Genomic DNA, 24,087 nt, shown 5'->3' on the forward strand with positions numbered 1-24,087 from the left:
TTATGGACAGAGTTCACGCACTTAAGTTGGCTAACTCTTTTATTTTAGATGCCGCTTTGCAATTAGCTAGATTAGCGGCGAAAAATTCAGGGTTTGCTATCGTGGCGCGCAGAGCGCTTTGGCTAAAGTCTTGGTCAGCGGATGTGTCATCCAAGACAAAATTGCTTAACATCCCTTTCAAAGGTAAAACACTATTTGGATTAAAAGTGAAACCTCAGCGCCTAATGGTAACCTCTAAGCCTAGGAAGGGGGACTCCTAGCAAGTGCCCAATATTGGAGATAGAAAGAAAAGGGAAATCCCAGGCGCCTACCCTAAGGAGGCTAGGTTTGAGTAAAATTGGATGGAGAAATAAATTGGTCAAAAATGTATTTTAATAATAGATTAGATTATTAAAAACAACGAATTAAAACAGATTTAAACACATTAAATACAAGAACTTCATGGATCCATGATAAATTACATAAATTGCATATAAAAAACTATATAAAAAAGGTTAAAAATCAAGAATAAGTAATCGATAAAATTTTAGGTAAATCTTAGGTAGTTATGTGCGGTTTTGCATCAAGATGTTCCACATATAAAACCAAAAAACAACAATTGCAGACAATCCTAATGAAACATTTCAAGCTGAAGCGGTGTCAAAATCAAGATAAAACAGTAATAAACTTATAGTGGAAAATCCAAAAAAATGTGAATAATAACTTTCCAATGAGGGGGATGAAAGAAGTCTCTAGTCCTATATAAATATATTCAAGTGTCTGAGAAAAAAAGGTTGGTGATAAATGACGAATCTTGTGCAAATGCTGCAAATATGAGTGTGGGAAATTTCACAAAAAAGACAGGCAATAGTGTTGCAGCGGTACAAAACAAATCCAGCAAAAAGTGTTAAAAGAGAAAAATATCCAGCAAAAAGTGTTAAAGAAAAAAAGTTCGTTAGAAAAAATAGGTGAAACAAGTATAAATGAAAAAAATTCTGGTGATAGTACTCCTAATACTCTTCAAACGTGTGTAACTTCAAAAACGGTCTTCAGATCAGATGTAAAAAATATAAAAGATATAAAAATACTTGAAAATAAAACAAAAACCCACGAACAGTAACCTGGCCGTTTACTCCAATAACCTCACACTGGCACTGCAGGCGGGCACGTGCGCTACTGCAGCCGGAAGTTGCCGGGTGACAGCTGAGCAACTTCCGGCTGCAGTAGCGCACGTGCCCGCCTGCAGTGCCAGTTTTTTCATTTATACTTGTTTCACCTATTTTTTCTAACGAACTTTTTTTCTTTTAACACTTTTTGCTGGATATTTTTCTCTTTTAACACTTTTTGCTGGATTTGTTTTGTACCGCTGCAACACTATTGCCTGTCTTTTTTGTGAAATTTCCCACACTCATATTTGCAGCATTTGCACAAGATTCGTCATTTTATCACCAACTAGGACTAGAGACTTCTTTCATCCCCCTCATTGGAAAGTTATTATTCACATTTTTTTGGATTTTCCACTATAAGTTTATTACTGTTTTATCTTGATTTTGACACCGCTTCAGCTTGAAATGTTTCATTAGGATTGTCTGCAATTGTTGTTTTTTGGTTTTATATGTGGAACATCTTGATGCAAAACCGCACATAACTACCTAAGATTTACCTAAAATTTTATCGATTACTTATTCTTGATTTTTAACCTTTTTTATATAGTTTTTTATATGCAATTTATGTAATTTATCATGGATCCATGAAGTTCTTGTATTTAATGTGTTTAAATCTGTTTTAATTTGTTGTTTTTAATAATCTAATCTATTATTAAAATACATTTTTGACCAATTTATTTCTCCATCCAATTTTACTCAAACCTAGCCTCCTTAGGGTAGGCGCCTGGGATTTCCCTTTTCTTTCTAAAACACTATTTGGACCAGAATTGAAAGAGATTATTTCAGACATCACTGGGGGAAAGGGCCACGCCCTTCCACAAGATAGGCCTTTCAAGGCCAAAAATAAGTCTAATTTTCGTTCCTTTCGCAATTTCAGGAACGGACCGGCCTCTAATTCTGCATCCTCTAAGCAAGAGGGTAATGCCTCACAACCCAAACCAGCCTGGAAACTGATGCAAGGCTGGAACAAGGGTAAGCAGGCCAAGAAGCCTGCCGCTGCTAACAAAACAGCATGAAGGAGTAGCCCCCGATCCGGGACCGGATCTAGTGGGGGGCAGACTCTCTCTCTTTGCTCAGGCTTGGGCAAGAGATGTTCAGGATCCCTGGGCACTAGAAATAGTTTCTCAGGGTTATCTCCTGGAATTCAGGGAACTACCCCCAAGGGGAAGGTTCCACATGTCTCACTTATCCTCAAACCAAATAAAGAGACAGGCGTTCTTACATTGTGTAGAAGACCTGTTAAAGATGGGAGTGATACACCCAGTTCCAATAAAGGAACAAGGAATGGGATTTTATTCCAATCTGTTCGTAGTTCCCAAAAAGAGGGAACTTTCAGACCAATTTTGGATTTGAAGATCCTAAACAAATTTCTCAGGGTACCATCGTTCAAGATGGAAACCATTCGAACGATTCTACCCACTATCCAGGAAAGTCAATTTATGACTACCGTAGATCTAAAGGATGCGTACCTACATATTCCTATCCACAAAGAACATCATCAGTTCCTAAGGTTCGCTTTTCTGGACAAGCATTACCAGTTTGTGGCCCTCCCATTCGGGTTAGCCACTGCTCCAAGGATTTTCACAAAGGTACTAGGGTCCCTTCTAGCGGTTCTAAGACCGAGGGGCATTGCAGTAGTACCTTACTTGGACGACATTCTAATACAAGCGTCGTCCCTGTCAAAAGCAAAAGCTCATACAGACATCGTTCTGGCCTTTCTCAGATCACACGGATGGAAGGTGAACATAGAAAAAAGTTCTCTGTCTCCGTCGACAAGAGTTCCCTTCTTGGGAACAATAATAGATTCCTTAGAAATTAGGATTTTTCTGACAGAGGTCAGAAAGTCAAAACTTCTAAGCACTTGTCAAGTTCTTCATTCTGTTCCTCGTCCTTCCATAGCACAGTGCATGGAAGTAGTAGGGTTGATGGTTGCAGCAATGGACATAGTTCCTTTCGCACAAATTCATCTAAGACCATTACAACTGTGCATGCTCAAACAGTGGAATGGGGACTATACAGACTTGTCTCCAATGATTCAAGTAGATCAGAAGACCAGAGATTCACTCCGTTGGTGGCTGACCCTGGACCATCTGTCCCAGGAATGAGCTTCCGCAGACCAGAGTGGGTCATTGTCATGACCGACGCCAGTCTAGTGGGCTGGGGCGCGGTCTGGGAATCCCTGAAAGCTCAGGGTCTATGGTCTCGGGAAGAGTCTCTTCTCCTGATAAACATTCTGGAACTGAGAGCGATATTCAATGCTCTCAGAGCTTGGCCTCAACTAGCAAAGGCCAGATTCATAAGGTTCCAATCAGACAACATGACGACCGTTGCGTATATCAATCATCAGGGGGGAACAAGGAGTTCCCTGGCGATGAAAGAAGTGACCAAAATAATTCAATGGGCGGAGGATCACTCCTGCCACCTGTCTGCGATCCACATCCCAGGTGTGGAAAACTGGGAGGCGGATTTTCTGAGTCGTCAGACATTCCATCCTTGGGAGTGGGAACTCCATCCGGAGATCTTTGCCCAAATAACTCAATTATGGGGCATTCCAGACATGGATCTGATGGCGTCTCGTCAGAACTTCAAGGTTCCTTGCTATGGGTCCAGATCCAGGGATCCCAAGGCGACTCTAGTAGATGCACTAGTAGCACCTTGGACATTCAACCTAGCTTATGTATTTCCACCGTTTTCTCTCATTCCCAGGCTGGTAGCCAGGATCAATCAGGAGAGGGCCTCGGTGATCTTGATAGCTCCTGCGTGGCCACGCAGGACTTGGTATGCAGACCTGGTGAATATGTCATCGGTTCCACCATGGAAGCTACCTTTGAGACAGGACCTTCTTGTTCAGGGTCCATTCGAACATCCAAATCTGGTCTCCCTCCAGCTGACGGCTTGGAGATTGAACGCTTGATTCTATCGAAGCGTGGGTTTTCAGATTCTGTGATAGATACTCTGGTTCAGGCCAGAAAACCGGTAACTAGAAAAATTTACCATAAAATATGGAAAAGATATATCTGTTGGTGTGAATCCAAAGGATTCCCATGGAATAAGATAAAAAATTCCTAAGATTCTCTCCTTTCTACAAGAAGGTTTGGAGAAAGGATTATCTGCAAGTTCTCTAAAGGGACAGATCTCTGCTTTATCTGTCTTACTACACAAAAGACTGGCAGCTGTGCCAGATGTTTAAGCATTTGTTCAGGCTCTGGTTAGGATCAAGCCTGTTTACAGACCTTTGACTTCTCCCTGGAGTCTAAATCTAGTTCTTTCAGTTCTTCAAGGGGTTCCGTTTTGAACCTTTACATTCCATAGATATTAAGTTACTATCTTGGAAAGTTTTGTTTTTGGTTGCAATTTCTTCTGCTAGAAGAGTTTCAGAGTTATCTGCTCTGCAGTGTTCTCCGCCCTATCTGGTGTTCCATGCAGATAAGGTGGTTTTGCGTACTAAGCCTGTTTTCTTCCTAAGGTTGTTTCTAACAAAAATATTAACCAGGAGATAGTTGTACCTTCTTTATGTCCGAATCCAGTTTCAAAGAAGGAACGTTTGTTACACAATTTGGACGTAGTCCGTGCTCTAAAATTCTATTTAGAGGCTACAAAAGATTTCAGACAAACATCTTCCTTGTTTGTTGTTTATTCTGGTAAAAGGAGAGGTCAAAAAGCGACTTCTACCTCTCTTTCCTTTTGGCTTAAAAGCATCATCCGATTGGCTTATGAGACTGCCGGACGGCAGCCTCCTGAAAGAATCACAGCTCACTCCACTAGGGCTGTGGCTTCCACATGGGCCTTCAAGAACGAGGCTTCTGTTGACCAGATATGTAAGGCAGCGACTTGGTCTCACTGCACACTTTTGCCAAATTTTACAAATTTGATACTTTTGCTTCTTCGGAGGCTATTTTTGGGAGAAAGGTTTTGCAAGCTGTGGTGCCTTCCGTTTAGGTAACCTGATTTGCTCCCTCCCTTCATCCGTGTCCTAAAGCTTTGGTATTGGTTCCCACAAGTAAGGATGACGCCGTGGACCGGACACACCAATGTTGGAGAAAACAGAATTTATGCTTACCTGATAAATTACTTTCTCCAACGGTGTGTCCGGTCACGGCCCGCCCTGGTTTTTTAATCAGGTCTGATGAATTATTTTCTCTAACTACAGTCACCACGGTACCATATGGTTTCTCCTATATATATTTTCCTCCTGTCCGTCGGTCGAATGACTGGGGTGGGCGGAGCCTAGGAGGGACTATATGGCCAGCTTTGCTGGGACTCTTTGCCATTTCCTGTTGGGGAAGAGATATCCCACAAGTAAGGATGGCGCCGTGGACCGGACACACCGTTGGAGAAAGTAATTTATCAGGTAAGCATAAATTCTGTTATTAAAGGACCAGTCAATGCAAGAGAATTACATTAATAAACAAGTGCATAATAAAAAGACAATGATTTAACACCTACTCTGAATTTCAAATAAGCAGTAGATTTTTTTTATGACAAATTTATTTTTATCCTATCCCTGTATCATATTATTATTATCGGTTATTTGTAGAGCACCAATAGATTCTGCAGCGCTATAAACATAGGCAGAATACAACAAAACATTTATATGGATCAAACGGGTAGAGGGCCCTGCCAAGAGTTGCACTGTTGTAGTCAGCTCTTAAGATCTACAAACAGCTGGACTCTTAGGCTTACATTCTAAGGGGGTTCAGGGGATAGCAATGGAGGAGAGGAACTGATATAAAGAAAGGTTAGCGTAGGTTGCATGCATCCCTGAACAGTAGAGTCTTTAAGGAGCACATGAAGCTTTTAAAACTAGAAGAGAGTCTTGTGGAGCGAGGCAGAGAGTTCCACAAGATGGGAGCCAGTCTGGAGAAGTCCTGTAAACTAGAGTGTGATGAGGTGACGAGAGGAGGAGAGTAGGAGGTCGTGAGCAGAGCGAAGGGGACGGGAGGGAGAGTATCTGGAGACAAGGTCTGAGATATAGGGGGGGAGCAGTGCAGTTGAGGGCTTTGTATGTCAGAGTGAGAATTTTGTGTTTGATCCTAGAGGCAAGAGGAAGTCAGTGAAGGGATTGGCAGAGAGGAGCAGCAGATGAAGAGTGACGAGTAAGGAAGATGAGCCTGGCAGAGGCATTCATTATGGATTGTAGAGGAGATAGGCGGCAGCTGGGGAGACCAAAGAGGACAGAGTTGCAGTATCGAGGCAGGAAAGGATGATAGAGTGGATTAAAATCTTGGTTGTGTCTTGTGTAAGGAAATGTCTGTTTTTAAGGTGGAAGTGGCAGGATTTAGCCAAGGACTGAATGTAAGGAGTGAAAGAACGATCTGAGTCAAATGTGACCCCAAGACATCGGGCAAGCGGGGTACGGGTAATAATGGAGTTGTCAACAGTTATAGAGAGATTGGGGGTGGAGATTTTAGATAAAGGAGGGAAAATAAGGAGCTCAGTTTTGGAGAGATTTAGCTTGAGGTAGTGAGAGGACATTCAGGAAGAGATGTGAGAAAGACAGTTAGTGACACAGGTTAGCAAGGAAGGAGATAGGTCTGGTGCAGAGAAGTAGATTTGGGTGTCATCGGCATACAAATGATATTGGGAACCCGTGGGACTTTATTAGGGAACAGACATCAGCCAATCACAGACTAGTAATAAATATAAATATATATATACCCCGTGCACATGCTTAGTGAGATCTTGTTCCCCAGAAAATCTGTACAAAATTTGATAATGGAAGTAAATTAGAAAGTGTCTTAAAACTGCATGCTCTATCTGAATCGCATAGTTCTTACAATGTTACTATCATATACAAAATAAATACATGTTTCACATGAACTTAAAAAACATAATTTATGCTTACCTGATAAATTTATTTCTCTTGTAGTGTATCCAGTCGTCGATATATCTTTTGAACAGCACAAGGTTTTCTCCCAACTCACGCTCTTGGGTAAAGTGGTGTTCCCATTTACCCATAAACAAGTTAGCATAGCTGGGAGCAAACCTCGTGCCATTGCTGTACCTTGAGTTTGAAGAAATATATCATCATTAAAAGCGAAAACATTATTTTCCAGTATAAAATTCAATACAAGTCAATATAAATTGTTTATGTTTCAATTGAAAGCTGTTCTCGCTTTTTAGAAACCAATCTATGGCTGCAATGCCCTTATCGTGTTTGATACTGGTGTACAGCGAACTTACGTCGCTGGTTGCCAAAATGTAATCATCTTGCCAATTCAAATTTTGTAATAGATTTAGGACATCTGTGGTGTCTTTAAGATATGATGGCAATTTTTGAACATAACTTTGCAGTTGTGTGTCTACATATAAAGAAAGGTTGGAACAGATAGATGAAATGCCTGAGATTATGGGGCGTCCCGGTGGGTTAACTAAATTTTTATGAATCTTGGGTAAGAAATAGAACATGGCCATTTTGGGATGTTTCTGATAAATGAAGTTGAATTCTTTCGTACTGATTATATTATTTTCTTTGGCCTTATTTAGAAGAACTAATAGTTTGGTATTGATTTTATTCATGGGATTTAGTTTAAGTTTTTTGTAAGTGTCTTTATCGTTCAACCAACGGTTAGCTTCTCCAATATAATTTTCGGTATCCATGATAACTAAACCCCCACCCTTATCCGCCGGTTTAATTGTGATGTTTTTATCTTTTTGTAGTTGTGTTAGGACCTCCCTTTCTTTCTTAGTCATATTATATTTAACACTACTTTTATCTTCTGTATTAAGTTTATCTATTTCAGATAGAATTGATCTTTCAAAAACTTCGATATTACTCCCTTTACTGTGATAGGGGTAAAATTTGGATTTAGGTTTCAATTGGGTATGTGTAATTTTACTCGATACCCCCTCTGCTGTTTGTCTAATTTGTCTTTCTATAGGGTTTTTTATAAAATGTCTTTTCAGGGTTAATTGTCTCACAAATTGTTTGATGTGTATGTGAGTTTCAAAACTTATTCATTTTGACAGTAGGTGCAAATGTAAGTCCCTAGTTTTAATACTTTAGTTTCAACTTCTGTAAGTGTTTTTTTGCTGAGATTGAATATGCCTACTTTCTCTATTTTGATTTCTTCTTGGACTGTACGTTTCTTTCTACTTCCGTTTCCCCTAGTTCCTCTATGTTTTCTTTTTGTTCTTGTTTTTCTCTGATCTAATGGGGCACTTACCCCTAAAAAATCCCCAGAGGTACTAGGTCTATTAAATGCCCCGTCAGTATTGGTGTTTTTAGTATTGTCTTGTTGTGGTGCTATAGAAAGACAAATTAGACAAACAGCAGAGGTATCGAGTAAAATTACACATACCCAATTGAAACCTAAATCCAAATTTTACCCCTATCACAGTAAAGGGAGTAATATCGAAGTTTTTGAAAGATCCATTCTATCTGAAATAGATAAACTTAATACAGAAGATAAAAGTAGTGTTAAATATAATATGACTAAGAAAGAAAGGGAGGTCCTAACACAACTACAAAAAACATAATTTATGCTTACCTGATAAATTTATTTCTCTCGTAGTGTATCCAGTCCACGGATCATCCATTACTTATGGGATATTAACTCCTCCCCAACAGGAAGTGCAAGAGGATTCACCCAGCAGAGCTGCTATATAGCTCCTCCCCTAACTGCCATTACCAGTCATTCGACCGAAACATGCAGAGAAAGGAAAACCATAGGGTGCAGTGGTGACTGTAGTTTAATGGAAAAATTACCTGCCTTAAAGTGACAGGGCGGGCCGTGGACTGGATACACTACAAGAGAATAAATTTATCAGGTAAGCATAAATTATGTTTTCTCTTGTTAAGTGTATCCAGTCCACGGATCATCCATTACTTATGGATAACCAATACCAAAGCTAAAGTACACGGATGACGGGAGGGACAGGCAGGCTCTTTATACGGAAGGAACCACTGCCTGAAGAACCTTTCTCCCAAAAACAGCCTCCGAAGAAGCAAAAGTGTCAAATTTGTAAAATTTGGAAAAAGTATGAAGAGAAGACCAAGTTGCAGCCTTGCAAATCTGTTCAACAGAAGCCTCATTCTTAAAGGCCCAAGTGGAAGCCACAGCTCTAGTAGAATGTGCTGTAATTCTTTCAGGAGGCTGCTGTCCAGCAGTCTCATAGGCTAACCGTATTATGCTACGAAGCCAAAAGGAGAGAGAGGTAGCCGAAGCTTTTTGACCTCTCCTCTGACCAGAATAAATGACAAACAGGGAAGACGTTTGTCGAAAATCCTTAGTTGCCTGTAGATAAAATTTCAGGGCACGGACTACAATCTAGATTGTGTAGCAGACGTTCCTTTTTCGAAAAGAAGGATTAGGACACCAAAGATGGAACCACAATCTCTTGATTGATATTCCTGTTAGTGACCACCTTAGGTAGGAACCCAGTTTTTAGTACGCAGAACTACCTTGTCTGAATGAAAAAATCAGATAAGGAGAATCACAATGTAAGGCAGATAACTCAGAGACTCTTCGAGCCGAGGAAATCGCCATTAAAAACAGAAACTTTCCAAGATAACAACTGATATCAATGGAATGAAGGGGTTCAAACGGAACCCCCTGTAAAACATAAGAACTAACTCCATGGTTCAAACTCCATGGTGGAGCAACAGTTTTAAACACCAGGCTTGATCCTAGCTAAAGCCTGACAAAAAGCTTGAACGTCCGGAACTTCTGACAGACGTTTGTGTAAAAGAATGGACAGAGCTGAAATCTGTCCCTTTAAGGAACTAGCGGATAAACCCTTTTCTAAACCTTCTTGTAGAAAAGACAATATCCTCGGAATCCTAACCTTACTCCATGAGTAACTCTTGGATTCGCACCAATATAAGTATTTGCGCCATATCTTATGGTAAATCTTTCTGGTAACAGGCTTCCTAGCCTGTATTAAGGTATCAATAATTGACTCAGAAAAACCACGTTTTGATAAAATCAAGCGTTCAATTTCCAAGCAGTCAGCTTCAGAGAAATAGATTTTGATGTTTGAAGGGACCCTGGATCAGAAGGTCCTGTTTCAGAGGTAGCGACCAAGGTGGACAGGATGACATGTCCACTAGATCTGCATACCAAGGTCCTGCGTGGCCATGCAGGCGCTATTAGAATCACTGATGCTCTCTCCTGTTTGATTCTGGCAATCAATCGAGGAAGGCATCGGGAAGGGTGGAAACACATAAGCCATCCTGAAGGTCCAAGGTGCTGTCAAAGATCTATCAGATACAGCTCCCGGATCCCTGGATCTGGACCCGTAACGAGGGAAGCTTGGCGTTCTGTCGAGACGCCATGAGATCTATCTCTGGTTTGCCCCAACGTCGAAGTATTTGGGCAAACACCTCCGGATGAAGTTCCCACTCCCCCGGATGAAAAGTCTGACGACTTAAGAAATCCGGCCTCCCAGTTCTCCACTCCCGGGATGTGGATTGCTGAACAGGGTGGCAAGAGTGAGACTCTGCCCAGCGAATTATCTTTGATACTTCCATCATTGCTAGGGAGCTTCTTGTCCCTCCCTGATGGTTGATGTAAGCTACAGTCGTGATGTTGTCCGACTGAAACCTGATGAACCCCCGAGTTGTTAACTGGGCCAAGCCAGAAGGGCAATTGAGAACTGCTCTCAATTCCAGAATGTTTATTGGTAGGAGACTCTCCTCCTGATTCCATTGTCCCTGAGCCTTCAGAGAATTCCAGACAGCGCCCCAACCTAGTAGGCTGGCGTCTGTTGTTACAATTGTCCAGTCCGGCCTGCTGAATGGCATCCCCCTGGACAGACTGTGGCCGAGAGAAAGCCACCATAGAAGAGAATATCTGGTCTCTTGATCCAGATTTCAAGAGTAGGGGGTAATCCCCCATTCCACTGACTTAGCATGCACAATTGCAGCGGTTCTGAGATGTAGGCGTGCAAAGGGTACTATGTCCATTGCTGCTACCATTAAGCCGATCACCTCCATGCATTGAGCTACTGACGGGGTGTTGAATGGAATGAAGGACACGGCATGCATTTTGAAGCTTTGTTAACCTGTCTTCTGTCAGGTAAATCTTCATTTCTACAGAATCTATAAGAGTCCCCAAGAAGGGAAAACTCTTCTTTTTCGTATCACCTTCCATCCATGCGACCTTAGAACTGCCAGTACTAACTCTGTATGAGACTTGGCAGTTTGAAAGCTTGAAGCTTGTTAATCAGAATGTCGTCTAGGTACGAGCTACCGCAATTCTCGCGGTCTTAGTACCGCCAGAAGAGCACCCAGAACCTTTGTGAAGATTCTCGGAGCCGTAGCCAATCCGAATGGAAGAGCTACAAACTGGTAATGCCTGTCTAGAAAGGCAAACCTTAGATACCGGTAATGATCTTTGTGAATCGGTTATGTGAAGGTAAGCATCCCTTTTAAATCCACTGTGGTCATGTACTGACCCTTTTTGGATCATGGGTAAACCTTGACAGATGAAATCTCTCCCTCTTGGGGGAGAGAATTTGAAGTCTAGAAGGTATCCCTGAGATATGATCTCTAACGCCAGGGATCCTGGACAATCTCTTGCCCAAGCCTTGGGCGAAGAGAGAAAGTCTGCCCCCCACTAGATCCGTTCCCGGATCGGGGGGCCCTCGATTCATGCTGTCTTAGGGGCAGCAGCAGGTTTCCTGGCCTGCTTGCCCTTGTTCCAGGACTGGTTAGGTCTCCAGCCTTGTATGTAGCGAGCAACAGCTCCTTCCTGTTTTGGTGCAGAGGAAAGTTGATGCTGCTCCTGCTTTTGAAATTACGAAAGGAACGAAAATTAGACTGTCTAGCCTTAGGTTTGGCTCTGTCTTGAGGCAGGGCATGGCCTTTACCCTCCTGTAATGTCAGCGATAATTCTCTTTCAACCGGGCCCGAATAAGGTCTGCCCTTTGAAAAGGTATATTAAGCAATTTAGATTTAGAAGTAACGTCAGCTGACCAGGATTTTAGTCCCACAGTGCTCTGCGTGCCTGAATGGCGAATCCGGAATTCTTAGCCGTAAGTTTAGTTAAATGTACTACGGCATCTGAAATAAATGAGTTAGCTAACTTAAGGGCTTTAAGCTTGTGTGTAATCTCATCTAAGGAGCTGATTCAAGTGTCTCTTCCAGAGACTCAAACCAAAATGCTGCTGCAGCCGTGACAGGTGCAATGCATGCAAGAGGTTTGCAATATAAAACCTTGTTGAACAAACATTTTCTTTAAGGTAAACCCTCTAAACTTTTTATCCATTGGATCTGAAAAGGCACAGCTATCCTCCACCGGGATAATGGTACGCTTAGCTAAAGTAGAAACTCGGCTCCCTCCACCTTAGGGACCGTTTGCCATAAGTCCCGTGTGGTGGCGTCTATTGGAAAACATCTTTCTAAATATCGGAGGGGGTGACGAACGGCACACCGGGTCTATCCCACTCCTTAGTAAACAATTTCAGTAAGTCTCTTAGGTATAGGAAAAACGTCAGTACTCGCCGGGTACCGCAAAATATTTATACCAACCTACACATTTTCTCTGGTATTGCAACTGTGTTACAATCTTTCAGAGACCGCTAACCACCTCCCCTAGTAATACACGGAGGTTTTCCAGCTTAAATTTAAATTTGAAATTTCTGAATCAGTTTGTTTGGATCAGAAACCGTCACCCGCAGAATGAAGCTCTCCGTCCTCATGTTCTGCAAATTGTGACGCAGTGTCTGACATGGCCCTAATATTATCAGCGCACTCTGTTCTCACCCCCAGAGTGATCACGCTTACCTCTTAGTTCTGGTAATTTAGCCAAAACTTCAGTCATAACAGTAGCCATATCCTGTAATGTGATTTGTAATGGCCGCCCAGATGTACTCGGCGCTACAATATCACGCACCTCCGAGCGGGAGATGCAGGTACTGACACGTGAGGCGAGTTAGTCGGCATAACTCTCCCCTCCTGTTGTTTGGTGAAATATGTTCAATTTGTACAGATTGACTTTTATTTAAAGTAGCATCAATACAGTTAGTACATAAATTTCTATTGGGCTCCACTTTGGCTTTAGCACATATTGCACAGATATCTTCCTCTGAATCAGACATGTTTAACACACTAGCAAATAAACTAGCAACTTGGAAATACTTTTCAAGTAATTTACTATAATATGGAAAACGTACTGTGCCTATAAGAAGCACAGAAAAAGTTATGACAGTTGAAAATTAATAAACTGAAAAGTTATAGCATCAAATCTTTGTAAAAAACACAATTTTAGCAAGGATTGCTCCCATTAGCAAAGGATAACTAACCTGATAAGCTAACAGTGAGAGAGTCAGTAAACTGTCATAAATTAAATAAAACGACTGCCAAGTGGAAAAAAATAGTGCCCAAAACATTTTTTCACCCAGTACCTCAGAAAATTAAACGATTTTAACATGCCAGCAAAAAACGTTTAACATTAATAAATTGAGTGTTAATTAAAAAGCCTGTTGCTAGGTCCCTGCAAATTAGGCTAAAGTTTTATGCATACTGTATAAGTTCCAGTGAGTGCTATTCCCCAGAATACTGAAGTGTAAAATATACATACATGACAGCCCTGTACCAGTTGCTGCTACTGCATTTAAGGCTGAGTTTACATTATATCGGTATGGCAGAATTTTCTCATCAATTCCATTGTCAGAAAATAATAAGCTGCTACATACCTCTTTGCAGATTAATCGCCCGCTGTCCCCTGATCTGAAGTTTACCTCTCCTCAGACTGGCGAGAAACAGCAATATGATCTTAACTACTCCGGCTAAAATCATAGAAAAAACTCAGGTAGATTCTTCTTCAAATTCTACCAGAGAAGAATAAACACACTCCGGTGCTATTATAAAATAACAAACTTTTGATTGAAGGTATGAAACTAAGTATAATCACCACAGTCCTCTCACACAATCCTATCTATTCGTTGGGGTGCAAGAGGAATGACTGGTAATGGCAGTTAGGGGAGGAGCTATATAGCAGCTCTGCTGGGTGAATCCTCTTGCACTTCCTGTTGGGGAGGAGTTAATATCCCATAAGTAATGGATGATCCGTGGACTGGATACACTTAACAAGAGAAAGCGCCCTAAACAAATAAGCATTTAGAGTCAATAATATGCACACCTCTCAGGGGTAAACATGCTTAGTGCACCAATATTTTAAAAGCTGTATATAGCTGCATGTTAATTTAGGGCTAGATTAAGAGGGAAAGAGGTATTTTGCGCTCTCGCTCGTGCGTTAACTCTGTACTCACTTTTTGTGGCATTTGAGATAGCGTGCGTAATCTCGAAGTTGAAAGAAATTTTTTTTCGGGTCAAGTGCTAACCCAACACGCGCAAGAAGCCTAAGAATATTGCAACCACATTTGCACATTCCCCCATGGACATCAATGGAGTGTGTAAAGTTGCATGTGTATATATGTCTGTAACTACATATATACAAATATAAATACATTTGTACAGACATATAAACATTATATATATATATATATTATACACAAACACACACACACACATATATATATATATTTAGACATGTATCTATATATATATATATATATGTATCTCTATGTTAAAGCCCTTTGCCTGCTGTTTCTCCCCCTTACACCTGAGACCTCATATCTTTAAAGCCTTTATAACTTTTCTTTTATTCAATTTTGATACTTTTGATGTGTTTAATTAGTGCAAACTTTTTAGTCAAGTGTAACAGTTAACCAGAGCTCTGAAGTTATGCGATCCTGATGCACAGATCCTCGATAAACCCCTTTTCTCTTGTTAAGTGTAGTCAGTCCACGGGTCATCCATTACTTATGGGATTATATCTCTTCCCCAACAGGAAGTTTGCAAGAGGATCACCCAAGCAGATCTGCTATATAGCTCCTCCCCTCACATGTCATATCCAGTCATTCTCTTGCAAGCTAACTAAAGATAGGTTGTTGTGAGAGGGCTGTGGTTGTTTTTTAAACTTAGTTTATTTCTTCAATCAAAGTTTGTTATTTTAAATGGCACCGGAGTGTGCTGTTTGTTCTCAGGCAGCATTAGAAGAAGAATCTGCCTGCGTTTTTCTATGATCAGTAGCAGACGTAAACTAAGATCCACTGGCTGTTCTCGCACATTCTGAGGAGTGAGGTAACTTCAGAAGAGGGGAATAGCATGCAGGGCCCCCCTGCAAACGAGGTATGTGCAGGAAATTATTTTTCTAAGCAATGGAATTGACTGAGAAATTACTGCTGATACCAATGTAATGTAAGTACAGCCTTAAATGCAGTGGTAGCGACTGGTATTAGGCTGAGGAAGTGTGTGTACACTGAAGTATTTTTCTAGGGAAGGAATTTGACTCAGAAAATACTGTTAATACTGAAGTAATGAGTGAGCCTTAACTGCAGTAAAAGCGACTGGTAGCAGGCTTATTAATAATACTTCATAACTTTTAAAATGTATGTTCAAAACGTTTTACTGGCATGTTAATCGTTTTTTGTGAGGTACTTGATGATAAACCTTATTGGGGCATTGATTTTTACCCACATGGCTAACTTTTGTTTCTGCATAGAAACAGTTAACTGAGCCTTCTCCACTGTGTAATATGAGTGGGAGGGCCTATTTTAGCGCTTTTTTTGAGCAGTAAAAATTCAGTCACAATCTTCCTACTTCATCCTCCATGATCCAGGACGTCTCTAGAGAGCTCAGGGGGTCTTCAAAATTCATTTTGAGGGAGGTAATCAGTCACAGCAGACCTGTGACAGTGTGTTTGACTGTGATAAAAACGTTAATTATTACATTTTTATCGTTTTTTTGGGTATTAAGGGTTAATCATCCATTTGCTGGTGGGTGCAATCCTTTGCTAACTTAATACAATTACTGTGAAAATTTGGTTGCTATAACTAATTTGGTTCATTGTTATTTCAACTGTGACAGCTTTTTGTGCTTCTTAAAGGCACAGTAGCGTTTTTTATATTGCTTGTAAAATTTATTTGAAAAGAATTTTCCAGCTTGCTAGTCTCATTGCTAGTCTGTTTTAAACAATGTCCTGACAACAGATGAATCTGTTTGTTTCACTATGTATGAAGGCCATGTGGAGCCCCATAGAAAAAGGTTGTACTAAATGCATTGATGTAACTTTGAATAAAAGTCAAGTCTTTACATGCAAAGAAAATTATCACCAGACAACGAGGGGGAAGTTATGCCGACTAACTCTCCTCACGTGTCAGTACCTTCGCCTCCCGCTCCGAGGAGGTGCGTGATTTTGAAGCGCCAAGTACATCAGGGAGGCCCTTACAAATCACTTTGCAAGACATGGCTACTGTTATGACAGACAGTATTATCTAAATTGCCCAGAATTAAGAGGCAAGCGTGGTAGCTCTGGGTTAAGGACAGAGCGCGCTGATGATGTGAGAGCCATGTCCGATACTGCGTCACAATTTGCAGAACATGAAGACGGAGAGCTTCATTCTGTGGGTGACGGATCTGATCCAGGGAGACTGGATTCAGAGATTTCTAATTTTATATTTAAGCTTGAGAACCTCCGCAAATTGCTAGGGGAGGTATTAGCGGCTCTGAATGATTGTAACACGGTTTGCAATTCCAGAAAAATTATGTAGGTTGGATAGATACTATGCCGGTACCCGGAGTGTACTGACGTGTTTCCTATACCTAAAAGGTCTTACAGAGATTATTAGCAAGGAGTGGGGATAGACCCAGTGTGCTTTTTCCCCTCCTCCCATATTAGGAAAATGTTTCTATAGACCCACACCACACGAGACTTTATGGCAGACGGGTCCCTAAGGTGTGAGGGAGCGGTTTTTCTACTTTAGCTAAGCGTACCACTATCCGGTGGAGGATAGTTGTGCTTTTTCAGATCCAATGGATAAAAAATTAGAAGGTTACCCTTAAGAAAATGTTGTTCAAACAAGGTTTTATCTTACAGCCCCTTGCATGCATTGCGCCTGTCACTGCTGCGGCGGCATTCTGGTTTGAGTCTCTGGAAGAGGCCATTCGCACAGCTCCATTGGAGATGAAATTATGAACAAGCTTAAAGCACTTAAGCTAGCTAACGCATTTGTTTCTGATGCCGTCGTACATTTAACCAAACTTACGGCTAAGAACTCCCGGATTTGCCATCCAAGCGCGCAGAGCGCTATGGCTTAAATCCTGGTCAGCTGACGTGACTTCTAAATCTAAATTTGCTTTAATATTCCTTTCAAAGGGCAGACCTTTTTCGGGCCCGGCTTGAAAGAAATTATCGCTGACATTACAGGAGGTAAGGGCCATGCTCTACCTCAGGACAGGGCCAAATCAAAGCCAAACAGTCTAATTTTCGTTGCCTTTCGTAACCTCAAGGCAGGAGCACGCATCAACTTCCTCCGCTCCAAAACAGGAAGGAGCTGTTGCTCGTTACAGACAGGGCTGGAAAACTAACCAGTCCTGGAACAAGGCAAGCAGGCAGGAAACCTGCTGCTGCCCTAAGACAGCATGAAGAGAGGGCCCCCTATCTGAAACAGATCTAGTGGGGGGCAGGACTATCTCTCTACGCCCAGGCTTGGGCAAGAGATGTCCAGGATCCTGGGCGTTGGAGATCATATCTCAGGGATATCTTCTGGACTTCAAAGCTTCTCCTCCACAAGGGAGATTTCATCTGTCAAGGGTTATCAGCAAACCAAATAAAGAAAAGAGGCGTTTCTACGCTGTGTACAAGACCTCTTACTAATGGGGGTAATCCACCCGGTTTCCGCGAAACGGAACACGGGCAGGGATTCTATTCAAATCTGTTTGTGGTTCCCAAGAAAGAGGGAACCTTCAGACCAATTTTGGACTTAAAGATCCTAAACAAATTCCTAAGAGTTCCATCATTCAAAATGGAAAACTATTCGAACCATCCCTACCCATGATCCAAGAGGGTCAGTACATGACCACTGTGGACTTAAAGGATGCCTACCTTCACATACCGATTCACAAGGATCATTATCGGTACCTAAGATTTGCCTTCCTAGACAGGCATTACCAGGTTTGTAGCTCTTCCCTTCGGGTTAGCTACGGCTCAAGAATCTTTACAAAGGTTCTGGGTTCACTTCTGGTTGGTACTAAGACCGCGAGGCATAGCGGTGGCTCCGTACCTAGACAGACATCCTGATACAAGCGTCAAGTTTTCAAACTGCCAAGTCTCATACAGAGATAGTTCTGGCATTTCTGAGATCGCATGGGTGGAAGGGTGAACGTGGAAAAGAGTTCTCTATTACCACTCACAAGGGTTCCCTTCCTAGGGACATCTTATAGATTCTGTAGAGGATGAAAATTTACCTGACGGAGGCCAGGTTATCAAACTTCTAAATGCTTGCCGTGCCCATCATTCCATTCCACACCCGTCAGTAGCTCAGTGCATGGAAGTAATCGGCCTTAATGGTAGCGGCAATGGACATAGTACCATTTTGCGCGACTGCATCTCAGACCGCTGCAATTGTGCATGCTAAGTCAGTGGAATGGGATTATTCAGATTTGTCCCCCTCTACTAATCTGGACCCAAGAGACCAGAGATTCTCTTCTTTGGTGGCTTTCTCGGCCCCCACCTGTACCAAGGATGACCTTTTTCACAGGCCAGAATTGGACGATTGTAACAACAGACGCCCAGCCCTTCTAGGTTGGGGCGCAGTCTGGAATTCCCTGAAGGCTCAGGGAATCAATGGACTCAGGAGGAGAAACTCCTCCCTAAAAATATTCTGGAGTTAAGAGCGATATTCAATGCTCTTCTAGCTTGGCCTCAGTTAGCAACTCTGAGGTTCATCAGATTTCAGTCGGACAACATCACGATTGTGGCTTTACATCAATCATCAAGGGGAAACCAGGAGTTCCCTAGCGATGTTGGAAGTCTCAAAGATAATTCGCTGGGCCAGAGTCTCACTCTTGCCACCTGTCAGCAATCTACAATCCCAAGGCGTGGAGAAACTGGGAGGTGGATTTTCTAAGTCGCCAGACTTTTCATCCGGGGGAGTGGGAACTTCATCCGGCAGGTCTTCGCTCAACTGATTCATCGTTGGGGCGAACCAGATCTGGATCTCATGGCGTCTCGCCAGAACGCCAAGCTTCCTCAGTACGGATCCAGGTCCAGGGACCCGGGAGCGGCGCTGATAGATGCTCTAGCAGCCACTTGGGTTTTCCAGATGGCTTATGTATTTCCACCGTTTCCGCTGCTGCCCCTCGACTGATTGCCAAGATCAAACAGGAGAGAGCATCAGTGATTCTGATAGCGCCTGCGTGGCCACGCAGGACCTGGTATGCAGACCTAGTGGACATGTCGTCCTGTCCACCATGGTCTCTGCCTCTGAGGCAGGACCTTCTAATTCAGGGTCCTTTCAACCATCCAAATCTAATTTCTCTGAGGCTGACTGCATGGAGATTGAACGCTTGATTCTATCAAAGCGTGGCTTCTCGGAGTCGGTTATTGATACCCTAATACAGGCTAGGAACCTGTTACCCAGAAGAATTTACCATAAGATATCGCGGTAAATATTTGTATTGGTGCGAATCCAAGAGTTACTCATGGAGTAAGGTTAGGATTCCTAGGATATTGTCTTTTCTACAAGAGGGTTTAGAAAAGGGCTTATCCGCTAGTTCGTTAAAAAGGACAGATTTCTGCTCTGTCTATTCTTCTACACAAGCGTCTGGCAGAAATTCCAGACGTTCAGCTTTTTGTCAGGCTTTGGCTAGGATTAAGCCAGTGTTTAAGACTGTTGCTCGCCGTGGAGCTTAAACATTAGTTCTTAATGTCCTGCAAGGCGTTCCATTTGAACCCCTTCATTCCATTGATATTAAGCTGTTATCTTGGAAAGTCTGTTTTTGATGGCTATTTCCTCGGCTCGAAGAGTCTCTGAGTTATCTGCCTTACATTGTGATTCTCCTTATCTGATTTTTCATTCAGACAAGGTAGTTCTGCGTACTAAACCTGGGTTCTTACCTAAGGTAGTTTCTAACAGGAATATCAATCAAGAGATTGTTGTTCCATCATTGTGTCCTAACCCTTCTTCAAAGAAGGAACGACTTTTGCATAATCTGGACGTAGTCCGTGCCCTGAAGTTCTATTTGCAGGCAACTAAAGATTTTCGTCAAAACTTCTTCCCTGTTTGTCGTTTACTCTGGACAGAGAAGAGGTCAAAAGGCTTCGGCTACCTCTCTCTCTTTTTGGCTTCGTAGCATAATACGTTTAGCCTATGAGACTGCTGGACAGCAGCCTCCTGAAAGGATTACAGCTCATTCTACTAGAGTTGTGGCTTCCACCTGGGCCTTTAAAAATGAGGCATCTGTTGAACAGATTTGCAAGGCTGCGACTTGGTCTTCGCTTCACACCTTTTCAAAATTTTACAAATTTGACACTTTTGCTTCTTCGGAGGCTATTTTTGGGAGAAAGGTACTTCAGGCAGTGGTTCCTTCTGTTTAATGTTCCTGCCCTTGTCCCTCCCTTCATCCGTGTACTTTAGCTTTGGTATTGGTATTCCCATAAGTAATGGATGACCCGTGGACTGACTACACTTAACAAGAGAAAACATAATTTATGCTTACCTGATAAATTTATTTCTCTTGTAGTGTAGTCAGTCCACGGCCCGCCCTGTCTTTAAGGCAGACCTAAATTTTAATTAACTCCAGTCACCACTGCACCCTATGGTTTCTCCTTTCTCGTCTGCTTTGGTCGAATGACTGAATATGACATGTGAGGGGAACAGCTATGTAGCAGCTCTGCTGGGTGATCCTCTTGCAGCTTCCTGTTAGGAAGAGATATATTCCATAAGTAATGGATGACCCGTGGACTGACTACACTACAAGAGAAATAAATTTATCAGGTAAGCATAAATTATGTTTTTCGCTTGAGTGCAACAGTCAGCGCACCACTCGTAATCTATCGCTTAGAAGGCATCACATATAGGGCCTGATATGCAAACCTCGCCAACATGGAGGGAAATGACGCAAACTCTGATTTTTTTTAGACCTTGTATTATAATGTAGGAGTCTCTGTTTCACATAAAGAACACTACATAGCAGCAAACATTTCTCAAGATAAAACTTGTGTTTCTAAACTTTTTTTTTAATGGCTCCCCATACCAACGAGAGATCATCTTACCTGAACGGTGAGATTTTGAATATCAGACCCTCAGTGATATCCATTAGAAGACCAGGGATACAGCTTTCAGTCTTGCAATGGTCTAGATTACAATTGGAGCATAAAAATGGTAGCGTTATGGTTCACCAACATCACAAAAGCAGAATCCATGTGCTTCCATTTTTACTTCGATATTAAATCTGGAAAATGTTACCACTTGAGCAAAAGCTTAGGACGCAATATAACATCTGGATGTGGGATAGCACAATTTCGTTTGGTATCCTTTGTTAAATGAGCAGCAGTGCACTAACGGGATCTAGTTGGACATATCTGATGACAAGAGGCATATATTTGCAACCGCCAATCAGTAGCTAACTCCCAGTCGTGCATTGCGGCTCCTGTGCTTGCCTAGGTATGCTTTTCAACAAAGAATATCAATAGATCGATTTTAAAAAAACAGCTGCTATGTAAACTTTCATGAAAGAAAGTGCCCCTGTTTTTAAGAGTATTTTTAACAACAGGGTTTTAATTTGTGAAACTTTACATTCACTTTAAGTAATAAGCATATTTTAAATATTATTTTTCGTGGAGGTGGTGTGGGCCACACAAAATTAGGCCGTGGGCCGCATGAGGCCCGTGAGCTGCCAGTTTGACACACCTGCTGTATCTGAATAATGAAAGACTTTTATTAAGAACGGTGAAGGTGTTTTTCAGGTGGAAGAAATGAATTGTCAATTGGATATGGGGTGGGGGACATAGAGTCATATATTGCTCTAGGACAATGCATATGAGGGGTTTATATAATTAACCTTTTAAAGCCGTTATGCAGTTCTATTCCGTCATAATTACACTGGGCTTTAAAGCCGTTATGCCGTTCTATTCTGTCATAATTAGACTGGGCTTTAAAGCCATTATGACGGAGTAGAACGTCATGTAGCCTTCTGTGCTGTCAGGATTTGATTGCGGGCTGGAGGGCGTTCCTAGGGTTGTAGGTACGCCCCCCAGACGCGATCCAATAATTGAAATCTTGCGATCGTGTGCACGATCGCGGGGTTTAAATTTGTCTACATTGGAACACGAAAGGGTTAATAACTTGAAGAGCAATGCCTTCTGCACATGTGTGTAAATGAATTACGTGTTTGCTTTTTCATGTCTGTGTTTCAAATGTGTTTTACCATTGGGTAGTAGTATAATTCCTTATATGAGTGTTGCATTTATTGACAGCCTTTTCTCTCTGCAGATCCACTTACCAGCCGATGTCACATTTATTCAGGACAGACTGAAAGGGGATGATGTAACAGAAATAGGAATTACATTTTTAAGAAAGATTGAAGAAAAAAAGACAAAACGAAATAAGTGAAGATTGTGTATCGAAGATTAACATATTATATTTATTGTAATAGCAATACAGATGACAATAAAGTGATACAAGTAGGAAAATGCCTATGCAAAACAAAATGTACTGCTAAGTTTTTTTGAGATGTAGAATCAGAGTAAATATTATGGGAAAGTAAGGCTCAATATTCTAACTTGCAAAAATAATGTGGCCTTTGTGATTTGAGTATTGTTATTATTTATTAATAATTATAAAAACAAGTAAAGTGTTTATTTCTATATCTTTGTTTCTCAACTAAGTTGCCTTTGCAACAATGTTATACATTAGCAGGAGCACTAGATGGCAGCACTGTTTCCTGTCATGTATTGCTTCATGCATGTGCACGCTACCTACCTAGGTATCTCTTCAGCAAAGAATAACATAAGAATGAAATAAATTTGATAACAGAAGTAAATTGGAAACTTTAAAAAAAAAAAAATTCTCTATCTGAATCATGATAGAAAATTTTGGGGTTTAATGTCCCTTTAAAGGAAAGTCAAAATTAAATTTAAATAGATTGAGTAGAGCATGGAATTTTAAACAGCTTACCAATTTACTTTTAAATCCAAATATGTGATATCGAATAGTTCTCTTGGTATTATTTGTTAAAGAGTAATCTTTTGTGAGCTCATTAGTGTGCACATCTTTAGCCATCTAGCAGCAGTTTGCAACAATGTTTATAGCAATGTTAAACATAGTTGTAAACACTGCTGCCAAAGAGTCCTAAAGACGTGCACTTTTCTGATCTATCAACCTATCTAGATTTACTCTTCAACAAAAACTTAAATTATGCTTACCTGATAATTTTCTTTTCTTCAGATGGAAAGAGTCCACAGCTGCATTCATTACTTTTGTGTTTTTTGTTTTTTTCAGGCCTGGTGCACTCATTTTTTGCATTCAGTGTCCTCTATAGCTTGGGTATTGGGTAATGAATGCAGCTGGGCTCTTTCCATTTATGAAGAAAAGATACCAAGAGAACAAAGCAAATTTAATAAAAGAAGTAAATTGAAAAGTTGCTTAAAATTTCGTACTCTGTCTCTTTAATAATCCCTTTCTGTGTAGAACATTCACTGCTATAAAGTATAAGGGCACACCTGTGCAGAATTCATTTGGTAAGCACAGAGTAAAGTTATATTTAAACCCCCATGTAGTGATATTTATTTTGTTAAAACATAAGAGCTTTCTGTATATAGAAGATAATTAAAATGATGGAATATGTAAAAGATTTGGCACAGATCCTATGGGTACAACTCCTGATAGCAAGTAATGTACAGCTATCAAGCTTATATACCAGGGGTTGGTCACAATCCATCATACTTCAGCTATCATCCAGCTCAAGTTGTTCACCAGCTCCCAGGCACTTGCAAAACTATTTATTTCAATGGGAGCCTTATGACTGTTGCTACTATGCGATAGCTGGCATAGATGCCACTGTCCCTCTCTCTCTGCAATACCCAAAGGCAGTTATGCAACCACCTCTTCTGGCAAACAACATAATGCAGAGGATAAAAAAACTAAAGCGTTA

General features: G+C 41.3%; 1 protein-coding gene across 1 annotated transcript in view; it reads left to right on the forward strand.

Annotated features, from left to right (window-relative positions):
• Positions 1–22,801, forward strand: part of LOC128643706 (trafficking protein particle complex subunit 3-like protein) — a 245,095-nt gene extending 222,294 nt beyond the window's left edge. Inside the window, exon 6 of the mRNA XM_053696536.1 lies at positions 22,428–22,801. Within this exon, the coding sequence (XP_053552511.1) occupies positions 22,428–22,547 (120 nt within the window). The 3' untranslated portion in view covers positions 22,548–22,801. The remainder of the gene's footprint in view (positions 1–22,427) is intronic.
• Positions 22,802–24,087: the final 1,286 nt, after the last annotated feature.

This window comes from Bombina bombina, unplaced genomic scaffold (assembly GCF_027579735.1).
Source record: "Bombina bombina isolate aBomBom1 unplaced genomic scaffold, aBomBom1.pri scaffold_602, whole genome shotgun sequence".
NCBI lineage: Eukaryota > Metazoa > Chordata > Amphibia > Anura > Bombinatoridae > Bombina > Bombina bombina.